The 16686-nt window shown below is 41.5% G+C and overlaps 1 protein-coding gene across 1 annotated transcript in view; it reads left to right on the forward strand.

The window, feature by feature from the left end:
- The first annotated feature begins 8689 nt into the window (after positions 1–8689).
- AMHR2 (anti-Mullerian hormone receptor type 2) overlaps positions 8690–16686 on the forward strand; it is a 43373-nt gene continuing 35376 nt past the window's right edge. Inside the window, exon 1 of the mRNA XM_032211265.1 lies at positions 8690–8876. Coding sequence (XP_032067156.1) covers positions 8690–8876 — 187 coding nt within the window. The remainder of the gene's footprint in view (positions 8877–16686) is intronic.

Here is a 16686-nt window from a genome sequence, read left to right on the forward strand (position 1 = left end):
TCACACAACCATTGCAGCATCCCCATGGTCACATGATCAAAATTCAGATGTTTGGCAACTGGCATGTATTTATGACAGTTGCAGTTTCCTGGGGTCATGTGATCACCTTTTGCTAACTTCTGGCAGTCAGTGGGGAAACCAGATTCACTTAAAAACCATGTTACTAACTTAACAACTGTAGTGATTCATTTAGCAACTGGCAAAAGTCATAAATGGGGCAAAACTCATTGAACAACTGTCTTATTTAGCAACAGAATTGTGGGCCCAATTGTGGTCATAAGTCAAGTACTGCCTTTATAATTTTTCCACAGAGTGAAAATAATACAAATTTTAAGTTAAAGATAGGAGATACAAAGAAACATAATAAAGTGAAAATGAAATAAATAAATTAAAAGAAGAGGAGGAAAAATGAGAGGCTTCCAATCTTCATTAGTAGCAATTGTTAGGTATATTTATATTTTATTCTCTCTTTGGTCACATCAGAGTTTCCTTCTTTCTAATCGTCAAATCCATACATCAGTTGATATATATTTTTTCAGCAAAAAGCCCATAAGGGTTTCCAGAGACTGATATAAATATAATAATTCATCTTTTTCTAAGCAAACAATTTTGTTATCCCTGTACTTGCGTCACAAACCATTTCTTCATTCTGGGTGTTTCAGAATTTTTTTCCATTTTTTGCACATATAGTTGTCTTGCAACAGTGTTCATATATAAACATAATCTTCCATAGTTTTTTTCTAGTTGTGTCTCCATTAATCCCAACAAAACAAAGTTATGGTTTCAGTTAAATCTTTGCCTTTAAGATTGTAATCAATATATGTATTTGCACCCAACATTTTCTGGCTTTTTTACAAGTTCACCAAAGATGATAAAATGATCCTCAGTGTTGTCCATGTTTTCAACTTTGAGGTACATTCTAGAATCTAGAATATGACATTTTATAATGTCTTTTGTAAAAATGCTCTTGTGGGTTAAAATCATGTACATTTCAATCCTTTCAACCACAGGTTCTCCAGCTGTTCCAACAATATATTATGACCAAAATGCTTAGCCCATTTTATCATCCGCTCTTTCACTTGTTCCTCTTCCATTTCAAATTTTAGCAAGTTTATACATTTTGGCAACTATATGTTTGTCGTTTGTACATAACTCAACTTGAAATTCTGTCTGCGATTCCAAATGTTATAGCCCTGTTAAGGTGTGCCATTGAAAATTCAGTTAATTGATTTCATCTTATATTGGGGTACGTGCTCTGTGCTCACTAATCATTATCCCTTTCTCCAGATCCAGGTGGGAATATGTATGAAAGAACTATGAAGTCCTGGGCAGGAGGCTGAAGGGCCTGGAAGCCCAAGTGATGTTTTCTTTATTCTATAACGTTAAAGAACTTGGGAACAGAGAGAATAATATTGGAAATAAACAGCTGGTTATACAGTAGGTGCCATTAATAAGTGGGAAAATGTGTTTAGAAGGTAAACATCCAGATTGCCAGGGGTGGGCTTCAAAAGTTTCAGCAACGGCTTCTCTGCTTGATTGATGGGTCGGTGTGGCCATAGTGGGCGTGGCCTAGTCAGCCTCCTGCACCATGGTAGAGGGGGGATGTTTTTGCCCTCCCCAGGCTCCAGAGGCTTTCCTTGAGCCTCTGAGAGGGTGAAAACTGCCTCCCTGGGCTCTGGAGCCCAGAAACAGGCCTGTTTCCAGCCTTCCAGAATTTCTGGGAGACCCATTTTTCGCCCTCCCAGAGCCTCCACGCAGGCCCTGTACTTACCTGGCATCCCAAACAGGCCAGGTGGAGACTCCTGGGAGGGGTGGGGTGGGCAGGGCCAGCCAGGGATGGGATTCACCGAACTGAGCAGATCCTTAGCTAGAGGATCACCCAAACCCTGGTGGACCTGCAGCAGCCCACCTCTGCAGATAGCTATAAATCGAACCCTGCAGTGTGTGTGTGTGTGTGTGGAGAGGAAGCCCAGGAAGTGGTATCTTCGTGGACCACAAGCTACAGAGTGTGATGCACCTCCAAAGAATGCATAAAGCAATCCTAGGCTGCATCAACAGAAACAGAGTCAAGAAAACTCATTGTTCTACTCTGTTCTGCATTAGTCTGATCACACCTAGAACACTGGATCCTCTTCAATCTGGCGATTTCTTATCCTAGAAAGAATAAGCTATGAGGGAAGGTTGGAAGGGTATATTTAACTGGGAAAGAATGTAGGCAGACAAGAAGATTGTCATGCTGACTATAGGGCTAAGTTGTTAAAAATTGTTTCTGGGGTGAGGCATGAGGAACCATTTGCTAGTGATAGGAGCACTACAAGAGAGTCCTATAGAAGCTGGCAGAGACTACTCAGAGATGGGTTGCTCCCAGTTCGGCCAAACCAATAATGGAATTCAGGCCTGGGTTACAGAACCGGCAGAGACCCAGGCCTGCTATACCCCTGAACCAGTTTCCTTGCCACCGCTGGCCGCCGCTATTTTGGTTTTTACTGACCGCGTATGCGCAGTTCACTGCAAATTGTTCTATTACTGCACGAAGAACAATTTACATTGAACAGCACACATGCACGAGCGAAGCCAGTAGTAAAACCAGCAGCAACCCACCCTGCACTACTTCAGTGGAGTATATTATTTAAACTGGATGGCCATTGGTTGGGAACGCTGTAGGCAGAGATTTCTAATGAATTCAAGTCCTTTCCAACCTTATTGTAGTCTGGTTGTGTGACTCTGTTTTTATAGACCAACACCAGTTTCTTAGCTTGATGTTTTAGTTGGCAACCAACCTCCCAAGATCCTATGAAGGGATCATTTTTGACTCCACCTTCCAATCCCATAGATTAGGCCTCCTCCGAATTCCATCAGCCGGCCAATGTCGGCTGGCAACTACCCGGAGGAGAGCCTTCTCGGTGGCTGCTCCGACCCTCTGGAACGAACTCCCCGTGGAGATTCGTACCCTCACCATCCTCCAGACCTTCCGCGTAGCCCTTAAAACCTGGCTGTCCCGACAGGCCTGGGGCTAGAGACCTCAACCCCACTCGAATAGTATGACTGTTGCGTTTTTAATGATGTATTGTCTTTATGTTTGTAACTTGTTTGTCCCCCCTCCCCCTGAATTGTGAGCCGCCCTGAGTCCCCCCAGGGAAAAGGGTGGCATACAAATAAAGCAATTCAAATTCAAATTCAAATCCTTCCGAGGTCAGCAAAATGGGGACACAGATTGTTGGGGGCTGACTCTGTAAACCATTTACGGGGATGGGGGGGTGGGGGTGGGGCTGTAAAACACTGTGAAGTGGTATATAAGTCTAAGTGCTATTGCTATTTTTATACTAGAAGATAGTCTGGGTTACTTCACATGGAAGTAAGGTTACTCATAGCAGGCAATATTTGTCCTTCTCCATTTCTCCGACTTGGAGAAAGAGGATAATTCTCACGTGACAAACCTGATAAAAGCAAATCATTTTAAAATATACATATATAAAGTTTAAAAGCAAGTTACGACCAGTGCTTCAGGTATGACTGCCAGCTAAATACCGTAATGATGCGAATCAGGGTGCCCTATTCAAACATGTTTGTTTTTACACTGCAATGAACTCAAGAGGGCAGCATTGCTATGTTGGCTGTAGGAAAGTTGGCTGTCCTTTCACCACTGTGAATAGTTTTGGAAATCTAGAATAAAAACAAGGACAAAAAAAGTGTATACAGAGGGGGAACTGGTATTTTAAAAATCTGTTGAAAAAGATTAGTTGTAGGTATTTGGAGAGAATTTGATCAAGGCCGAAATGGTAATTTCAACTCAGACCAAAGGACGAAACCTATTCGAGGCTTTCCTGGATAAATCTGTGACTGCTTCTAGTTTATGTACTATAAGTAAAACTGGGGGCTTTATAATCCAGATGATATTCTTGGAAGCAAGAGATCGTTTATCCTTTTGTTTCCCCAGGGTTTTCTGTCTAGTGCTTTCTGGGATTCATTGAAAGATTTTGGGGATTGATCAAGATACTAATGCCCTTGAGATAATCAAGGTCACTTAACCATAGTCTTCTGGATTAATCATTAGTCCAGAAGCTCCAGCCAGGTGAGCAAAGACAACACCTGGAGACCAGTTTCCTTTCCTCCTGAGTTGGCATAATTAAGCTCTGCAATTTTGAGACGATTCGTTGTCATTTTACGCCACTTTGTGGGATCTTGAGAATTCTAATGCAAAGAAAGTAAGAGTCCATTCTTGATAGGCACCCATGTCCTTATTCGGGGAATATTTATTGTTCTTAACATGAGTAGATACCGGCAAACATGGGAAGGACCAGCGCTGAGTACTGAAAAGAGAGGAGTATGCTTTGACTACAGCAAAGTTATTTATCATCCAGAATATGACAAGAGCATTGAGATGGTTTAGAAAGTAAGGAGAAGTGGAGCAAGTAAATCAATGCATTCCCCAGAAGTGTTTACACCACCAACCAAAGCTACTTCAGCTCTATTTATGCCATTGTGGGATTGCACTTTTTAAGCAACCAAAAGGAAATAGCAGAATACAGAAACCCTTGCATATGGTTGTACTGGTTGGGGAAATGGTATACAAGGTAACCGAGACAAATATACTGTTTCAGATGTAGCTTTGGATAAAACCAACCAGAGGCCAATCCCTAGATATAGATCAGACTTTCCTCATCTTTGTGGGTATCTTGGAGTTTTAACTCCCAGGCATCGTGGTTTAAAGGTGGGCTAAAGAGCAGCTCTGATGTCTAGCCAAATGGCCAAGTAGCTGTGAATGTTGGGAGTTATATCTCATATTTCTTGGAGATGAGCCAGCTTGGAAAATAGGTTTAGGTTTAAGTTTAGGTTTATTAGATTTATATGCCGCCCTTCTCCCAAGGACTCAGGGCGGCGTACAACATTAAAAGAAACACATAATACAAAACTTTTTTAAAAATTAAATAGAGTATCCCAAACAAACCCAATTAAAATTAACAATAACGTTTTTTTAAAAAATTCAATTAAAATTAACAATGATCAATCATTTATTTTGTTTTGTTCAGGCCAGGCCGGCTTGCTGGAAAAGCCAATTTTTTAGGGCGCGTCAGAAGGACCAGAGGTCGGGGATTATGCAAAGCTCCGGGGGCAGCTCATTCCAGAGAGAAAGCGCTCCCACAGAGAAGGCTCTCCCCCTGTGGGTCGCTCGCCGATACTGTCTGGCCGACGGCACCCTGAGGAGGCCAACTCTGTGGGATCGCACTGGACGGTGGGAGGCTACCGGTGGCAGTAGGTGGTCTCGCAAGTACCCTGGGCCTAAGCCATGGAGCACTTTAAAGGTCATAATTAGTACCTTGAATCGCACCTGGAAAACAACCGGCAATCAGTGCAGGCCACCTAAAAGGGGTGTAACATGGGAGCACCTAGGTGCCCCCATGATAACCCGCGCAGCCGCATTCTGAACCAGTTGAAGCCTCCGGGTGCTCTTCAAGGGCAGCCCCATGTAGAGAGCGTTACAGTAGTCCAGGTGAGAAAGGACAAGGGCATGAGTGACTATGCACAGAGCATCCCAATCCAGGAAGGCGCGCAACTGACATACCAGGCGAACTTGGTAAAAGGCCCCCCTGGTCACGGTCGTCAGGTGTTCACACCTTCCTTATAGGAAATTCTCACATAAAACTGTTATCCAGTGCCATTATAGCAATGTTGATTACCGTAATTTCCAACAAAATTCTAAATACCTGGGGAATTTCAATATATGTGGTATAAAGGTCTGTCCCTAGACTTTCAGAAAAACAAGAGTTGGAAGAGACCTTGGAGGTTCATCTAGTCCAAACTCCTGCTCAAGTAAGAGATCCTATGCCATTTCAGGCAAATGGCTGTCCAATCTCTTCTTAAAGATCTCTAGTGAGGGAGCATTCACAACTTTTGGAGGCATGTTGTTCTACCGATTAACTATTCTCAGTCGGGGAATTTCTCCTTAGTTTTAGATGGGATTTCTCCTTGACAAGTTTCCATTGGTTACTTCTTGTCCTATCTTAAGGTGCCTTTTTTATCCTTTAAAAGTTGCCACTTTTAATGCTAATGCCAAAAAGCAGATTTTTAATTATAAATTTAATAAAAATAGTTTCTCTTTTTACACAAGTGTCCATTTACAGTGATACATGATTAGAGCAAAGTCAGAGATGGTATTCAGCAGGTTCTGACCAGTTCTGGAGAACCGGTAGTGGAAATTTTTAGTAGTTCGGAGAACCGGTAAACTGCCCCCCCCCAACTATTCTATGCCTCCCGAGTCCCAGCTGATCAGGAGGGAATGGGGATTTCACAGTAACCTTCCCCTGGAGTGGGGAGGGAATGGAGATTTTACAGTATCCTTCCCCTGCCACGCCCACCAAGCCACACCCACCAAGCCATGCCATGACACGCCCACAGAACTGGTAGTAAAACTTTTTGAATACTACCACTGAACAAAGTGCTTGCAATCAGATACCCATTCAAACCATAATCGTTTTAATAACCTGTCCATATGAAAACCTTTGTAACTACAGTAGAACCTCTGGTCACAAACACTTTTGACCACGACCAAATCGGGTTCCAACCAAAAAATTCACATTTTTTTTTCATGGCTGATTTCCCCTTTTGTGCCATTTTTTTTGTAAGCACCAAATTTCCAAAATTAGGTTCAGGTCACAACCAAATCGGTTTGTGACCAAAGTTATGGAACAAATTAGGGTTGTGACCAGAGGTTCTACTGTACATTGTAGCTGACCTCATGTAGAGGTAGCCCTTGACTTGCAACAGTTCATTTAATGACCATTTGAAGTTGCAATGGCACTGAAAGATGTGACTTATGACCATTTTTCACACTTACGACCACTGTAGTATCTCCATGGTCACATGATCAAAATTCAGATGTTTGGCAACTTACTCATATTTATGACGGTTGGAGTGATCTTCTGATAAGCAATGCCAATGAGAAAGTAAGATTCATTTAACAACCATGTTACTAACTAAACAACTGCAGCAAGTAACTTAACAAGTATGGCAAGAAAGTTCACCTGAAGGCCAGACAAGGAATAATGGATGGAAACTGACCAAGGAGAGATTCAACCTAGAAATAAGGAGGACTTTTTCTGAGAGTGAGATCAACCAATGGAACAGCTTATCTTCAGAAGTTGTGGGAGCTTCATCATTTGAGGCTTTCAAGAAGAGACTGGATGGCCATCTGTCATAAATGGTGTAAGTCTCCTACTTGGGCATGGTTTGGACTAGATGACCTGCAAGGTCCCTCCCAACTCTGTTAAAATCTATTTATCTGTTAATCTAGTTTCTAGACAGATTTTGGCCCAGCCTATACATGTGGTGGCTCAGTGGCTAAGACGCTGAGCTTGTCAATCAGAAAGGTTGGCAGTTCAGTGGTTCAAATCCCTAGCGCCGTGTAACGGAGTGAGCTCCTGTTATTTGTCCCAGCTTCTGCCAACCTAGCAGTTCCAAAGCACATACAAATGCAAGTAGAAAAATAGGAACCACTTTTGGTGGGAAGGTAAACAGCGTTCCATGTGCCTTCTGCGTTTAGTCATGCTGGCCCCATGAGCACGGAGATGTCTTCAGACAGAACTGCCTGTTCGGCTTTGAAACAGAGATGAGCACTGCCCCCTAGTATTCATCTTGGAGTTGAGAAAACCAAGTTTAGGCTTCTCAAAGTCTGCATATATGCAGCTGAGCTAAGTTGGCCTATAGTTGGCCAAATAGCTCAGAACAAGCTGCTATGACTGATAAGATTCTTAGGTAGGCTGTTTCCTTGCTTGCTTATCGAAGCCATTATCCTTCCCCAAATTTAGAATTTTTTTTAAAAAATGTGAAGAAGAATAAGATGAAAACCTGCAATATTATTATAGTGCTGAAATGTTCCTATGGTCAGAACTCTATCAAGATGGGAGGGGACACATCCCCAACTCTAATCAGTGTTTCAAAGCAGCTGGATACTTTCTCAGGGTCATCTGTACTTCTCGCTAATTAACTGGTTCTACAAAGCTAAACAACTACATATTATTATCCATGCACTAAATATGGATAATCAAGATACAATATATGGGAGGTGGATTGTCCCATATTAATAATACTGCACTTCTGTGGTTTTTATGACACTCCTTCCCCTCCAAAGTCTAGTCTTGTAAACATGCAATGTACCACATATTAAACACATCTGTCTAAGTGGAATTTAAGGTTTGCTGATAACCACCTCCAAAAGTTATTCTGCCTGCCTCCCACAAGCATCATTCACATGTGTATCTAAACCTGAAAAGATGTCCTTGGCCTATAGAGTTGATATCCCAGCTTAGGGCATCTCAAATTCTCTCCTTGAGTTTGCAGGGGAGTTATTTTTCCGAGCCTGAACGCAGCTGTCTTGTGGGAGTTGATTTTCTTTCTTTCTATGGTGTCTCAGAAACATGGGAATAAAGGCAGATCTAGTAGAAGTTCGTTTTGTCCTTCCTTGACTACATTCATTGCCTCCCTCCCCTGTTCGTTTGTGGTCACTAGCTGACAGGAGTCAGTCCCATCCCACACACTGAAGCTTGCCAAGTCCTTCCCACCTGAGCCTGGAGGAGAGACACCAGAGCGGGCACGCTGGGTTTACATACCCAGACCAGGTGCTGCTGGAAAATAGATGGGGTTCCACATCTTTCTCCTTTGGCTTTTGATGCTGGAACAGCAAAGTAAGTATATGGATGCCCTGAGTAAAAACCGTAGCTGTGTCTCCTATGGATCCAATGCTCTGACTGAGGGACTGGAGCATCTTCAGGGCTTAATCTTGGAAGATGGCCGCAATGGCACGATCCAGTGTCCTCACAATCAGTGCTGTTTTGGCATCTGGGACCTGAACCAAGGACAACTTCAAGTCAAGGTGCAAGGTGAGGAGGACAAATGGAAGATGCAACGAGGAAGTCTTTCCTGGGGAGTGAGGGCGAAATGGAAGCAGAATATCAGCAAGCACATTGAATGTTTTCTTTTTCTTGCTAACAAAGGGTAGTGGGTTTTTTTTAAAAAAAATGTAAGAATACATGAGTTAGGAAAATAATAATTTTATCATCTGTTCCTGTTCAAAAGTATGAACTTCGGGATCTTTAATATCTTTGCCATAAAGCAGGAGATCATAAAGCACATGGTATGTTCTTCAGGTAGGGTTCACCATCTTAAAATTTTACTAACCAATCATACTATCCCAGACTGGAAATGGGGATTGAGTGTAGAGGGCAAAATTCAAGATGCAACTGCTATTTTTCTGATTCTTTGTCTGGCATGCATTAAATTTAAAGACACCGTACGTGTGGATGTTTCTGAGGATTGATTTGTACATGCATTTTGGTCAACTGATGTCTTACCTCTGGTTGATTCCAAGCTGAATGGCTGAACTATACTCCCTGCTGGAGTATAGGAAGTAAAGAGATGAAATTTGAGATTGCCTCACCGAAATGTATGTTCTTCCCTTGAAATTTGTAGTAAAGTATTCACTTACCTTGCAAATGCATGCCAAAATTTGTAGAACCTTTTCACATTGATAGCTTTACGCTTCTGCTTGCTTAAACTCATCTTCCTAAACCTAAGCGATATGGTGGATTGTAAATAGACCTTGTATCTTCTAGGTGGGCACATTTTATTATCTTTCATCTCAGATAATGAAGTTTCTTATTAAGAGGTACATCAATCATGTTTTATTAGACATAGTGAGATTATTTGGAGAGATTATTTGTTATATTTCAATTCGTGTTGAAAGGAACTCACTTTGGCAGGACTTTTGTCGATTTCATCTTCTCCTTCTAACAACCCTTGAAGGTAAAGTAGGCTAAGAAAATAACGCCTAATTAGCTGGCTGAGGTCCACTCAATTAGTTTCATAGTTGAGTGTAGATTTGAGTCTGTTTTCCTCCAGTTTCTATTCTTTTGACCCTGATCACAGGTGTCAGCCACTCTAATAATATTTAGCTTTATCTCTTTGAAGGAAAGAGAGAGAGCAGGAAATAGAGGGGGTGTTTGCATCTCTAGAAATATGTCTCCCAATATGTGTGTTGGGCTATAATTCTCAACTGTGAATTTGGGGAATTATACATCAAAATATCTGCACAGCAGCAGACTGAAAAGGGATTCCAGATTTGTAAGGTCTTTTAAAAAATCAACAAGACACCCAACTTTAAATCCTTAAGATTCACTACTCATGATTTAAGTGTTTGACTAGTAGCTCACTGAGCAAATATGCACTGAGGTGAACAATGGGATAAACATAGCACAACAGATAAACACATTAAACGGCAAGTATGAGCATTTGCTCTCCTCGGGAGTCTCTCTCACAGTAGTGAGAGCAAAACTACTTGCTTAAACACATCTTCCCTAAACCAAAGAGATATGAAGAACCGCTTCATCCAAATATTCAAGTTCTGGTTTTCCTCTTCCCCTGAATCTTCCCCACCCCACCCCCCACCCCCCAATGAGGTTCTCTTCATTTCGGCAACCAGCAAAAGATTTTTTGAGTTAAGCTGAAAAGCCAATGGTTTGCACATCTTCTGCAAGTCATCTAGAGATCTTGCCCAGTACATTCCAGTCTATTTTTGGCTCATCCCTGCCTGAGAAAAAGACGGCAAACTGGCTCTTCTTAGAGAGATATCTACAGCTTTCTCCCTTCTCCACACTGAATCACGCCCGGGAGCTGCAGTTACCATGGAGAGCAGCAAGAAAGATAAGGTCAGAGTACGCACTATGCAAGTGTGTAGCAAAAAGAAGGAAAAAACCCCGCCATTCCTGCCTTCTTTTATTTTCTACCATGGGATTCCTTTAGCCAATTATTAGACTATGATTCCCCAAGGAATGCTAAGACACCACACAAGGCTTCTAGAGAAGCAGGGGTTAAGGAGAGCATCTGGCTTGAAGGCAACAGGGATACTAACAGAGGTCAAGGTCATCTGAAGAGGTCTGAGAAAGTGTGACATTTTTGGTTGGAAAACTTTGTCGGTTTCCCATGGAGCAATTCTGTAGATTCTCCTTCCTAGGAAGCTTTTTTCCAGAATATTTTCTTTGGGGCAAGCTACTAACAGAAATCTCTCCTGCACATACACTGGCAGGAAATTAATTTTCATGCTTGAGAAACTGGGACTGTTATGGAAGGCCGAACCAATAGGTTTAACAGGTTTTGATTAGCTGCAACTGGTAAGAATGCACATTACATCTTATTTACGTTTGATTTCTAATTTCTGATTGACCTCGTGCAGACCAGACAGGCACAGCCAAAAGCCCAGGATGGACTGTAAAATGCCCCGGTCTGGCGTACAGATAGTCCTTGACATACAACAGTTCGTTTAGTGAAGGCTCAAAGTTAAACAGCATTGAAAAAAGTGACTTCTGCCTTTTTTTTCACACTTACGACCTTTGCAGAGTCCCCATAGTCACATGATCAGAATCCGGATGCTTGGCAAATGGTTCATATTTATAATGGTTGCAGTGTCCCGAGGTCATGGGATCCCCTTTTACGACCTTCTGACAAGCAAATTCAATGAGGAAATCAGATTCGCTTAACAACCAGGTTACTAACTTAACAACTGTACTGAGTCACTTAACGATGGTGGTGAGAAAGGTCGCAAAATGGGGCAAAATTCAGTGGACAAATGTCTCACTTAGCAACAATAATTTTGGGCTCAATTGTGGTCATAAGTCGAGGACTACCTGTATACTCTCAAACAGGGAGAAAGAACTTTGGTCCTAGCACCATGGATCTATTATTTCCTGGCCCAGAAGGGTTGGGACGATAACTCTCAGAATTACCCATCCAGAATAGTCTCATTTGAAGTAACTAATATCATGACCCAACGCATATGGATATAAGTACATTGTGGAAGGCTGATTTTTTAAAAGTTATTTATTAGATTTGGCTTTCATTCAGGAGCTCAAGGTGGCACGCACAGTGTTCCCGTCTTCTTCTCCCCCCCCCCCCTGCATATTTGGGAAGGATCCCAGATTTTAAGAAGGGTGATTTGGAGCACAGGAAGGAAGGAATTGTAGAAATCAGATTTTAAATGTTACCGTTAGCAGTTGATTCTTCTCAGACAGCCAAACTCAGATCAGGCAAAACAGTGGACTCCCTAAAGTGGCCTTGAATGTAATTTCTCTCTCTCTCTTTTGCAGCCTCAGTGGTGTTTTTTTTTGCTTCTGCCTCTTAAATACAAACACAGTAATGGATAAAACTGCAGCATAGAATACAATACAATCCTATCCATGTTTAATGGCTTAATGTTGCATGGCCTTCATGCGCCAGCCCTGTTTTAAGGTCTTGTGGATCGGAGGGATTCCTTTTCATGTGAAACTCTGCCCCCCCCCCCCAGCATCCTACATTTAGGATCCTTCCCTCTCCCATCCTTCTGTGTTATTGATGTGGCTTCTTTCATGCTTCTGATGGTGGGATGAAATAAGGGCTACTCCCAGATGTGGAGAGGGAAGGTAGTCATAAGAGGTTTGTGCATTATTCATTGTTATCGTCCTTGATGGAAAGCATGAAAGGGAAAGAAGCAGTGGGGAAATACAGGAAAGTAACAAAATAGAAGATGAAGCTGGTGTTTGGATCCCTCTGCCATAAATTTCCTTAAATGAGGTTCACAATTGTAACATCTCCAGCTTTATCAGAATGTTCCTAAAGCATTCTGGGGGGAGGGAGGCAGTTGGGGGGGCAGTTGGGGGGGGGAGGAACACCAAATTAGGTACAGATAGTCCTCAAAACAGTTCACTTAGTGACTATTTGAAGTTACAGTGGCACTGAAAACAGTGACTTATGACCATTTTCACACTTATTACAGCAACCCCATGCTCATGTGATTTATATTTAGGTGCTTGATAACTGACTCACATTTATGACATTTTGCAGTGTCCCGGGGTCATATGATTTCCTTTTGTGATCTTCTGACGAACAAAGTCAATGGGGAAGCCAGATTCCCTTGACAACCGTGTTACTAATTTAACAACTGCAGTGATTCACTTACCAACTGTAGCAAGACAAGTCATCAAATGGGGCAAAACTCACTTAGCAAACATCTCACTTAGCAACATAAATTGTAGGCTCAATTACGGTCGTAAGTTGAGTGCTACCTTGTATGTTAATTATATTTTTAAGATGATGTTCCAGAAATTCAAAAATGGGAATAACAACACAACTGTCCCCAACTTATGCAACTTATTCAATCTTCATTGGCGGTCTCCTAATTATAATCCCCCTTCCCTTGTTTGAGTTGTGAGCCGCCCTGAGTCCCCCTTCGGGGGGAAAGGGCAGCATACAAATGAAATAAACATAAACATTCATAATGCCAGGGGTATGGTAGGCTATTTATTCTGTTGCTATTCTATTATTTTGTGGTTCATATACTGTTCCAATTGCTGTTTTGGAAGTCTGTAAGTCACAGAGAATCAGGCATGATTGCAGAGACATATTAACTCCATAAATGTGTGTGTGTGTGTGTGTGTGTGTGTGTGTAGGTAGGCAAATGTTTCCCTTGCACATATGTGCTAGTCATTCCTGACTCTAGGGGGCAGTGCTCATCTCTGTTTCTAAGGCAAAGAGCCAGCGCTGTACGAAGAAGTCTCCGTGGTCATGTGGTTGGCATGACTAAATGCTGAAGGAGAGAGAGAGAGAGAGGGAGGGAGGGAGGGAGGGAGGGGGAGAGGGGGAGAGGGAGAGAGAGAGATTGGTCCAAGGTTATCCAGTTGGTTTCATGCAGAGTTTCCTGGTTTCTAACTTGATGCCTTGACCATTACACCAAACTGGCTCTCCCAAATGCATGTTAGTAAAGATAGTCCTCAATTTACAACCACAATTGGGGCCAGAATTTCCATTGTTAAGCAAGGAAGTTCTTAAGTGAGTCAGGCCTGATTTTACAACCTATTTGTCAGGCCTGCAATTATATTCCTTTTAGAATTTTGGCCTGCCACACTTTCTCTTATTTCATTATGTTGTTTCATTAGTATAGTTGATGGGAAGGGGGAATAGAAAGGAGTAGGATTGTGGAATGTGTTGTTATCATTCTTTTCTAGAAGACCAAGGTCATCTTTTGTCTCCGCACTTTTACACCTGACCGGAAGTAGCAGGGTGGAGATGCCAGTGTGGAAGAAGAAGATTGGACCATGTGATGGATTGTGGGTGTGGGGACAAGATCATGAACTTTTAACTGGGTGGAATTCTGATGTAATTTCCAGCATTGGGATTACACAGATGTGCTAAAATGTCTGCTTTATTAAATTGGAACTTTAAGGATTGTTTTGCCTTGGACTCTGATTTAATTCTACATGATACTTGGAACGCTGACACTATTTTGCCATGGTTGTTAAACAAATCACTGGAGTTCTTAAGTGACTCACACAGTCGTTAAACAAATCTGGCTTCCTCCATTGACTTTGCTTGTTGGAAGCCGGCTGGGAAGTATGCAAATGATGATCACATGACCCTGGGATGCTGCAACTGTCTTAAATAGATGCCAGTTGCCAATCCCCCGAATTTTAAGCAAGCAGGATGCTGCAACAATCATAAGTGCAAGGACCAGTTGTAAGTCACTTTTTTCCATGCCCTTATAACTTTGAATGATCACTTAAATGGATGGCTGTAAGTCAAGGAGTACCTCTATGTAAAACAAAGGATGGGTGACAGCCCATCCTCTCTGCTTCAGTCCCTTTCCTAAATAAATATGTGTCAATGTTCATATTTCATTCAAGATTTATGACTTGAACTCTAATCTTGAGGTCCTGAGCATGCTGGTGACAAAAATTTAAATTTTTGTATCTTTAATTTGGTACACACAAAAAAGTATGTTAGAAACATAGGGTTTCTTGCAACTACAGTGAAGAATGAAAGAAAAAGCAGCAATGAATATAAAAAAGTTACCGAATAATACAATTTGGTGGAGGGCATGGGGATACCGTTACACTATACCAACACATTTCAACAATTTAGGAGGGTGAATAAATGAAAAAAATCGGGATTCAACTACAAGGCAGGTCAAATCCAACACATTCTTTTTTTTTTTTTTTTTTTTCAAATGTTTTATTCATTTTCATTTTCAATTTTGTACATTCACTTATATACTGGATATTTGCAATAATAATAATATAATAGTAAGAGAAAAAAAAAACCCAACCTAAACACAACTCATAAACCCAACCTATCGCTTTCATACACCCCTTCTTCTCCCCCTCCAACTTTCCTTTCTCCCTCCAACGATCACCCCTCCTACTTCCCTTTCCCCTCCTATCTTCCTTTCTCGCCTTCCTCACCCTCCTTCCCCTCTCATCCTCCTTACATTCCCCTCTTCCTCCCTCCTTACTTCTCCCTCTTCCTTTCCTCTACTTCTCACTATGGTGCATTTCTCTATTCCTTACGCCAAAAAGAAAAAAGAAAGGAAAAAAGCAATAAGAAAAAAAAAGAGAAAAATAAAAAGAAAAGATAAGGAACAACAGTATACAAGTGTATTCTTCTTATTCTATATATTGAAACTATATCTCCACCCACCCACCCACCCCCAATGAACCCCCCTCCCTAACCCCCTCCGACTTCCCAGGTCACACACCCGGCACAGTTCAGTACCATTCACCTTCAAAATATCTTATTAACAATAATAATGAAAATAAAATAAAAAGAACACTCCGAAAAAGAAAAAAAAAGAAAAACAAAAAAGTAAATAAAAAAAAAATTGAAAAATCTTTTGCCTTATGCTCAGCCTCCCATCATTCTTAAAATTTAAACAGTGTGAATCATTCCATTTATATTTTGTCCTCGTCCCTTACTTCTTTGATATTTACCCCCATCTTCCTGTAGACTCTCCAGATAGCCTTTCTTAACCTTATATTCAAATATTAGTTTATACAAAAATCAATTTATCTTCATACTTTCGCTACTCATCTTCCTATCCTTCGTTTCACGTCTCCATTCCTCCCAAGCCCAAATTGCATAAGATTAGGATCTCGCTCTTCACTTTAAAATCCTGAGCTTTTTATGTTATACTTCAAACATGTAAATTCGTAGAATGTGTGCCCAAAATCCATACCAGTTCGTTCAATCCCAAGATCCCTTCATCAATATTCCGCTCCACCTTCCTTTCTGCCCCAGTCTTCCCAACTCCATTCATCCCAAACCGCAATTCAAATAAATCTTAGTCCCCGCTTTCCTCACAGAAAACACTTCATGCGCAGTTTGGATTGAAATTCAAATAAGTCTTGTAAAAGTCCCGTATAATATCTGTCTAGAATAAACAATGCTTCTTTCCATTCCTCATCAGTACACAGCTTTACCATTTCATACCAAACAGAAATTCTAAAGTTTTAATCAGTCCAAAAGCTTAGAAAGTATTTTAAAGACGTCGCTGGGTCTATATTCTTTACTCTTCTGCCCTTCCGGAAAGAAAAGGCAACCCTCTGCCTTATAACCACGTGTCCCGCTGCTTTGAAAATATGACTAAATCCTCAGTTTCCGCTCTTCTGCCTCTCCAGTAGGGGGAGAACAACTCCCTCCTTCTTGTAACCAAGTGACTTGCTGCTTATCTTTCCTTCACCTTGTCCTTCCGCGCTTCCGAGTGAGTCAAGAAGCCCCGCCTTCAGAGTTTTATAATAAAAGTCCCGAGCTTCCGAAACAGAATTAATACGAAATCTTTGATTTTCAAATGTAACTGTGATTCCAACTGGAGCTTCCCATTTATACTTTATT

This window comes from Thamnophis elegans, chromosome 2, assembly GCF_009769535.1.
Source record: "Thamnophis elegans isolate rThaEle1 chromosome 2, rThaEle1.pri, whole genome shotgun sequence".
Classification (NCBI taxonomy): domain Eukaryota; kingdom Metazoa; phylum Chordata; class Lepidosauria; order Squamata; family Colubridae; genus Thamnophis; species Thamnophis elegans.